Source organism: Rousettus aegyptiacus, unplaced genomic scaffold (assembly GCF_014176215.1).
Source record: "Rousettus aegyptiacus isolate mRouAeg1 unplaced genomic scaffold, mRouAeg1.p scaffold_m13_p_1, whole genome shotgun sequence".
Classification (NCBI taxonomy): Eukaryota; Metazoa; Chordata; class Mammalia; order Chiroptera; family Pteropodidae; genus Rousettus; species Rousettus aegyptiacus.
Window position 1 is genome coordinate 41,365,542 of NW_023416284.1, and position 8,769 is coordinate 41,374,310.

An 8,769-nucleotide genomic window follows, 5' to 3' on the forward strand; every position below is an offset into this window, starting at 1 on the left:
CCATTCTCCATTCACTCAACTCTCCTTTGTCGAAAACCTTCTATCCCAGGCACTGTGCTAGACATTGAGAATTCAAAGAAAAGCAAGATGATCAAGTTCTCTGTACTCCTACAGCTGTCCCCACCAGACTACAAAACCTGTATATGTATTTTAAGTGGACATAAATACTTTATTTTGTAAGACATTCTCACAACACTAGCAAACTCAGACGAAGACACCGAATTTCAGTTTTAGAGGAGTAAGCTCAGTGTCATTGTCTCAGGATTTACTACTATTTGTCATCTTTTACTTTTCCCAGTGAGCCCCCACCCCTTCGTCCCTAACAAAGATCCTGATTTCACAGTTGGAAGGACAGCTTCTAAATATGTTATTTTCTAAATTGTACCTCTAATTGCGCTTTTCCTTTTGTCTTCCAGTCCTGGTACCTGGGATAAAAGTCGCAGTGTCCCACCATCCTCCAGACAGACCACCTGACCCCTTCTCAACTCTGTAACATGGACGCATCCTCAACCCAGCGCGGTTACAACTTCACTGTCAGTGGAAGGGGAGAATCACATCAACTTGTACATGGAAACAGCAAACATTATGGTCAAACAGCAAAGGCCATAACCTTTTGGGATTTTTTTTTTTAACTACTTTAGGGACTGTTGTAATTTTCTCATATGGTGCTGGAAATGGTTGGGCTTTGTAACATTTGAAGTGTTTTCATGGTAGCGTGAGCATTAGGTGATGCGGCTAGAGGAAGTCTGCTCACTGACTTCCGTTGTAACACACTTTCCTTACGGAGCCTGGCTGTTTCACAGTATTTCATGAATTTACCCACACAGGTGTGAGCCTCCTTGAGCAATCAGGAGGCACATGGAGAACTAAATCTTTTGTAGTAGCTGAGATCTGCAATATATAACTTACGGGACAGTCAAAGGGCAATGTTTTTCTGTAACATATTGGAAAAAGAAAATGCAGTTATATTCCTTTTTTATTTTTTCTTTTAGTTTGGTTTGATTCAGCAGTCAGCAGTTAAGTATATAACATGGCCCGCAAGGACAGTGAATCCACTCACATTGCAGAACAATTCTGAAAATGGCAAACTACTACTACTACTACTACTATTCAGTTTTTTAAAAGTTTTGAAATGCTGCACTTACATTTAGAAAAAAAAACATTTTTTCAACAATTTCAACAATGACACACAAATTCACATGGAAATGGGGAAGATGGTCTGTTTTGACAGAAACTGACAGGAATCAATCAAAACAATCGAATTTTGAATTGAGTAAAGTGCAATTTCATTGGATAGCTAAATATCTTTGTAAGATAGAGATTGTTGAAAATTCTATTTTTGTTTTTCAAGTCCTTCCACCCCAGGACTCTAAATTATTGGGGTAAAAAACAGCCTTGCAAGAAAAAGGGGAGCTATTTTTGCTTTTTATGTTTTTTATTGTTAAACTTGTATCCCTTTAAAAACTGAAGGAAAATTTAAAAAAAAAAACAAAAAAACAAATCTAATGGTGCTTTTACCACAATATGTTAACTACATTAAATGCTAATTAATTATTTTCTGTTATCAAAGCACATAACTAAAACGAAGTCATGGTATCTGTTAATTTTATAAGCTAGAAGTCACTATAAAGGATTATGCCAATTCTGAAAATTTTTACATGTATCCGGCAACATAGGATTTATCAGTTATCAGACACTTCATTGTACCAGAGATTGTCCAGAAATTTTAAAGACCTTTGCGCCCCTGAACCTGGGCTATGGGATAATAATAATAATAATAATAATAATAATAATAATGAAACCAATACTGACGCAAATGCTGGTGCCCATTCAGATCAAGGGTACTTGTTAGGGAAAAAAAGTTTGCACCCCCAAATGTCCTGTATCTTATGTAAAAAAAAAGAAAAAAAAAACCACAAAAACAACAAAAAATAACAAAAAAAGTGCAAGTGATTTTTCTACCAGACAGCGAAGCACCCCTTTGCTTCCCATGCAACTTCAAGAAGGTTTCCTATACTATACATATATATACGTTCTGGTTGGCAAGCCCTGCTGATCAGAGAAAGTCTCTGCATGTTCTAGTGTTAGTAACTAATTTTTATATAGTTAATGTAGGATAAAGTAGAGTGCATTAAGACACAATATTGTAATCCCTACTCTAGGCACTTGCCTTTAAACTATGTTTTTCAGCCCTTCAGAAGGGTTCTACTACTGTCCTATACAATCAAGTAACTGAAATTCTTGGGAAGACACTTTGCTCCTCATCTTTCCCCCGAAACAATGTTGTTTTGTTTTGTTTTTTTTCCTTAATTTGCACGAAAACAAAAATTCCATATCAATGTGCCTTGCCCTGGATAGCGATTATTTGTGGAATTGTTGCACATGCTCCTCTATTGAAAGGGGTTTTTCCCTAGTCAAGCATTTGGAGACACTTTTTGTAAATGTGACTTTTATGTCAGCTATTGTCAGTTTCAACATCTAGAACTAAATAGAAAGTTAGTTGTTCCGCAGATAGGAGTAGTCTTTATTGTCCTCTGTGGTCAGTGGCAGTGCTATTCTGAGATCTGTAGATGCTTAGAATATCAGTATTTTGGATGTTGCTGCATTTTACAATTTATTTGGAGTCTTCCTTTATCCCCCCTCCCCAGATATATGAAAATATGCAATACCTGCTTATATCGTGTAGGAAAGCTTAGCGATCATTAATTTTTCTTTTATTTTTTTTATTTGACCAAAGTCGGTGCTGCATTTGACGCAGTGTGTTTTAGGTGTTTGTCTTCGTCCTTTTTTTGTGATTTTTGAATGCACGTGCGCAGGAAGGGCTCCTCTTAGAGAAGCAGTCAAACTGTGAAGCACTAAGCTGACCCTGCTTCAAGCAATTTTGTTTTTACAACTGTTCCTTTCACAAGCAAGCCTTAAAAAAAAAAAAAAGACAACTTCCTTTTTCTTCAGCTCCCACACCCCATTTTTCTTAGCAGACTGCAGTCAATCCACATTCAATAAAAAGTATATAATGCCCATTTTTATATGCACGTTTTTAAACTTCCAAGTTCTGAAAATTGTTTACTGGTTATCTCTATTTAAGGAAAAAAAAATAAAATAAAACATTTTGGATTTTCATATGTGTCTGATAAGTGGTTGAATAGTCGTTTGGCGCTGTTGTATGGTGTGATTGTCAGTATATGGTGTCACTTCCTATAGCCAGCCAGCATACTTTGCCTTCCCCCTATAGCACTTAGCTGGGCATTACTTTATTATGACATATGTGCACTAAAAAAAAGATAAAAGGAAAAAAAAGAAAAAAATAGCAGCTTTCAGTGCTTCACAGTGAAGGGAAAAAAGCCTAGACAAACATTTTGTCAGAACCTTGCGATAAGCCAAGGTATTACCAGTAAATTGGTTGTATATACAATAAAATTGTACCCTTTTTTTAAAACAAAACAAACTAAGCAATAGTTTGGGCAGTTTTAGTTGTTTTTAGTGAGCATGTTGTAGTCATGACTGCAAAGAGAGAGAATAAACTGCCCACTCAGAAGATATGTAATTTGTATTGTTGTATAGTTTTATTGATTACACTGATTTATTCTACCCTATTTTATAATGCAGGACTTTTGTAATGTTGTTTAAATGAGGAAAAATTTCTGTCAAATTAGCCTAGTGAAACTTCCAATTGTTCATTATAAAGGCAGCGTTCATAGAATTGCTTTTCTTTCTTTCCCACCCCCCTTTGGAAACTGGATTTAAGTTTAAAACTTTCCTGTTTCCTTTTTTTTTTTTTGTAAGTATTTAAATACAGTTATTTTTTTCTCTCTCAATGGTATAGCATATTCCTATGCTTGAGAAGTATAGGTCTACTGAAAAACCATTGTAAATGGACGTTACAGGTATGCTGTATTTTTGAAGGTATTTTGTTGTATTAAGTTTGATGAAGCTAAAATTAGGGAACTCTGAACAGATTTGCAGGAAAAAAAAATGTTTTAAAGGCTTTAAAACATTAGGGAGGCAGTCTAGGGTGATAATGAACAGGGGTTAAGTATTAAATACACTAAGTTACATTTTTGTTCATGTTTCATTGTCCAGAAAGCAGCAGGAAACTGTAGTTTGGTTGTGATCAAGCAGGAAAAAAGAAACACCAACAATCCGAGTGTTTACCTTTTTAGATTAAAAGCCAAGCGAAGAAGTTTGAGGAAGATTCTGGTACCTGGGGTGTGTAGACTGACAGACTGAGGGCTATCAGCATTTGATTCTGAGACACATTTACATTTTTTCCGTCAAATGGCATTAAATATATTGTCAAAGATAGGTCCCTCAAGTCACTCGCCATGTTTTTTCTTTGGGAACTGAAGTCAGAGGCACAAACACTAAATCTTCTCATTTTTTTATATACTTTTTTTTCAGGCCCATCCCCCTGCCACTAAATTGCTCCTTTTCTGATCATTTATGGGTAGAGGCCCTCTCCCTAACGCCACTCTATTCATCCCAGAGCCTTTTGCTTTCTTTTGAGATTTGAATTAACTTTTCTGTTTCTTCACACCCTGGCATGACAGTTATTTAGTGTCAGCTCCCCCTCACTCCCACCCCTCAGCCAGGTGTTGGCTACAGGCAAGCTGACAGGTACACTTCCCGGCACTTTTATTCTTCACTCTGACAGTTGAAGTGTAAAGGAACCCAAACTTTCCAGAGTCATGGTATTCAGTCAGCCCACAGGAATATGCAAAACCCATCTCAAAAAGTTTGTCTCTCACTTTTCAAACCCGCATCCCCCTATGTTTTGAATTCTGTAGTAACAGTGTCACAAAGTATTAACAAAATCTGGATTAAAAAAAAAAAATTCTTCCTTAGGATTTTTTGGTGGGGAGGGGTTTCTAAGAATGTCATTTAATGTACTTTTACATCATGTCTCTGGAAATATCTTTTTGTCCATGGTGGTATTGGTGGCAGTGGTTTATCTCTCTTTCTTTTCTTTTTCTTCTTCTTCTTCTTCTTCTTTTTTTTTTTTTTTTTCCGGTAGCAGGCCTCCATAGAACAAATTTAAAACACAACTGGCATGGTAATGTAAGGAGAGCTTCAGTGGCACCTCACCACCCACCCTCCGAGATCTGTCAGTGGACAGTCTCCAAAACCTGCACTGCCCACCGGCAGAGCTTTCATTCAAATCGGCTTCCAAGGCCAATTTCGTCCTGAAGTCAATGCATGTATTTACTGTTTGACAGTAAACCCGCTCTGCCTTCTCCACGTCCAAGGCTGTGCATTCGTCTAATTAGTGTCGTGTATGTTTTCCTTTTATTTTTTCCAATAAAAAAGCAGTGGGATGAAAATTGCTTTGATATATAGCAGGTAACATTGAAGCTATTCCATAGCACTTAACTGTAGTGAATACTGTGTCACCAATTCTGAAATCAATTTAATGTTTAATGCAAATCCATTACATGGTGCTATTACAGGCTGACAAAATGATTTACACCAATGTGACAACTTGGGCTCAATTCACTCTGCTTTCCAACAGTGTAAATGCATAGCAGTGTTTATCTGCATGAGAACTATGCACTAATCTATCTGAAGAAAAAAAAAAACTATATCAACTTTGGTATCTACTTTCCGTTTACTTCAATCCTTGCCTTTTTGGTCATTGTTATAATGCCAGCTTTAGGACAGAAAGAATTATAAGAAAACCAGCATAATACCTGATATATTAAAATGTAGTGCCTGTGAAATCTGTATTATATTGCTCTTCTGAAGTAAGATTTTTCTACACCGGTAGCCTTCGCTGTCTGTCAGTCAGGACCTTCTGGTATAGGTGATGTAAAATAACCGTACAATATTAATGCATGCTATTCCATAATGCTTAGTGAACTGTATGAATATTACTCAAAGTTATGTTAGTCTTTTTTTCTGACTTGGTTCTTGTCAGCTAGGTTTAAAGGTATTTCACTGAGAACGCAAATTCTGTCTTCTCTTAATTTCAGCTGTTTTCAGTATTTTGGAGGTATACATTTACTTAAATTCAGTATTACTTGTGTTTTTGTTTTTGTTTTTTGTTGTTGTTGTTGTTTTCTTTTTTCTAGGGGACAAGCATGGGTGTTTGATTTCAGAAATCAGTCCCTGGCAAGACTTTTGTCTATAAACGACCATTTCAATTTCAAGAACTCTGCTAACAAAGACACTCTGAGAACATTTCCAAGTGAGGGACATTTTCCTTGACCCTCAACTGAAGTTATGTTGATTCTGAAGTGTTTTCCTAATGGACAATGTTCAGCCAGGTACCCATGCTTGATCCATCTTCACACCAGACTTCCTCATATTAAAAGAAAAAAAAAAATCTTTAAGAAATCACTTGGCTATTTAGTTTCATGCACAGTTGCAATATTTTCTTCAAAAATAAACCTATGTACAAATTTTGGGCCCGATTCATAAGAAAAAGAAGTTTGCTATTAACACGGGATTTTTTAATATACTTTTTTGTCTAAATTTGAAACTATTACCCAAATTAAATAAATTTCATCTCATTTTTTTCCCTAAACCACCCATCTGTGTTTTATGCCCTAAAGGGTTACATAACCAGATTAGGGGGAATGGGAAAATGGGGAACATATACCGGATATGCTCAGAGAGCTAAGGGTGACCTCCTGCAGCTGAGCATGAGAACAGGGAGGCAGCAGCATTTGCAGGGCAGGACGTCGCCTGCGTGCCAGGCATCACGGGTTTCACATGTGAACTCCTTATGCTATTTAATTCAAAAACCATAACTTCCAAAATGTGTCTGGCCCACAAGAATATGTGGTGGAAGTGCTACCTCTAATCCAACCAGAGCACCGGGTCATGTGGTATGAACTTTTGTAGTTCTAAGGACAAATCATGTCCAACAAATTGGGCTGTTTTTCCTGCTGTTTTTCTGCTCAATTTCTCAAAAAGACAGAAGCTTTTATTCTCCTTTGATTATATTTTTTATTTTTTAATTTTGGGTTTTTTTTTAGTAATAGTCTATAAATTAGCACTTTTTTTTCTTAACATTTCAACTGACGGTCGGTCACAAGGCCACTGGCTACTCTGGGATGTAAACTTGAGAGACCTGCCAGCTCCATTCTTCTCCCTGGTCTCAGACCAGCCTCTTTGCACTGCAAAGGCATTTGGTAGTGTCACTATTGAGATATGAACAGGTCCTAGAGCCAAAGCTTTATCAGGTTCTAGGAAGTCCTTAAGGAAGACTTTCGAAGGCAAATACATGATACTTCTCCCCTACATCCCAGACCTCTTACCCAGAGCAAAGTTCACTGGGGACTTCTCCTACCACCCTTGGAAATCTGTCCACTCAAGATACCTCGGTTTTACATTTCAAAACGTGGGGAGAGAGGATTGAACACTTCCAATGATAAGAGATCCATTGTGAAACTAAACATCCCCGTGTTAATAACTTGGTTTGACATTTATTTTTATGAGCCGGGCCCCCTGTGCCTCTAGAATACTTGTATTGACTCTCATAGTTATCCTTTTAGTTTTACTGTGTTCTGTGAAAATTTGTAATTGGTTGAGAATCACTGTGGGCGTCCATTCTTATTCAACTAAATCTCCACAGGTTTTTTGAGCTGGTGTGGATTAGTTTAACTCTTGTATTCAACCATTAGTGCTACCACCTTCTCACATTACAATACAATTACTGGAAGCAAGTACTGCATTTCCTATGCAACAAAAAAGGAAAAATAAAAAATTGCTAATGCTATGGAAGCTGTGTCATCATTTGCTTCAAATCATACCTGGGGGTTGTAGTTGAGTGACAGTTATATTGTGGATTGGAGGTTCCCCCAGAAGACTGTCTTCCCACGCCAGGGGGCTTGTTTTATCCTTGATGGATGTGAGACACATCATGCCCTTCACAGAGTTCTAATGGGCAACAATGTTGCTTTTTAACCTGCAAGACTCAACTCTCAGTGCTTATTAGTATGTGCCTGATATTGTTCTAAGCGCCTTAAATATTGTTATTAGTTAAGGCCCAATCAAGAATCAGGAAAAGAGTTCAATAGGATTTTTAACAGGGGACTCAAGTCACATGTGAATGTAGGATATAGCCCTGGAGCTGGGGAAACAAAAGAGAAAGGTTGGGTTATCAGAACCTAGGAGCTCTAAAGAGGGACTCCACACAGCTAATATTTGAGTCTTTACTGAGAGGCGTCACCATGAGGGTTGGGGGTACCATGTGGCTGGTACTCAGACCTCTGAGGGGATGTGGGGTGGCTGGTGCTAGGACCAGGGAGAGGGATATGGCCAATAGGATTAGTACTTCTTAGGAGACAAGGCATGGCGGCTGCTGGGGGAGTTGGAAGGAGCTGGAGACTGTCGGTGCACCCGTCCTCTGCTGCTGTCACATCGTGGACCAGAACTGAAAATGGAAAGAAGTCTCTTCTCTTCCTTCCCTTCTCCTCCTAAATTCCCACCAGTGTCTCTCATTGGCCAGATCCAACCGTAGCCATCTGGCAAGGGAGTCTGGAAAATGTAGTGAGAGAACTGCTAACCCCACAGAACAGTAAAGAAGGGTGGGCTTGGAGACCAGAGACAATAAGTAAATAAACGCCACATATATCTTAATCCACTTAATCCTCACAACAACCCCATGAGATAAGTGCTACTTTTATCTCCATTTTACGGATGAGGAAACTGAGGCAAAGAGATATTCAATAATTTACCCATGGTCATCCAATGAAAAATGATAGGATTCTAATCTAAAAAGTCTTGCTCTAAATTCCATTCTATAATCACTACAATATATTGACTCAA

At 37.8% G+C, this 8,769-nt stretch overlaps 1 protein-coding gene across 8 annotated transcripts in view; it reads left to right on the forward strand.

Moving 5' to 3' along the window:
- NFIA (nuclear factor I A) overlaps positions 1 to 7,717 on the forward strand; it is a 352,559-nt gene extending 344,842 nt beyond the window's left edge. For all 8 annotated transcript variants that reach the window (XM_036228703.1, XM_036228766.1, XM_016140371.2 and 5 more), the window contains one exon: positions 417 to 7,717. In XM_036228703.1, the coding sequence (XP_036084596.1) occupies positions 417 to 434 (18 nt within the window). In that variant the 3' untranslated portion in view covers positions 435 to 7,717. The remainder of the gene's footprint in view (positions 1 to 416) is intronic.
- The last annotated feature ends 1,052 nt before the right edge of the window (positions 7,718 to 8,769 follow it).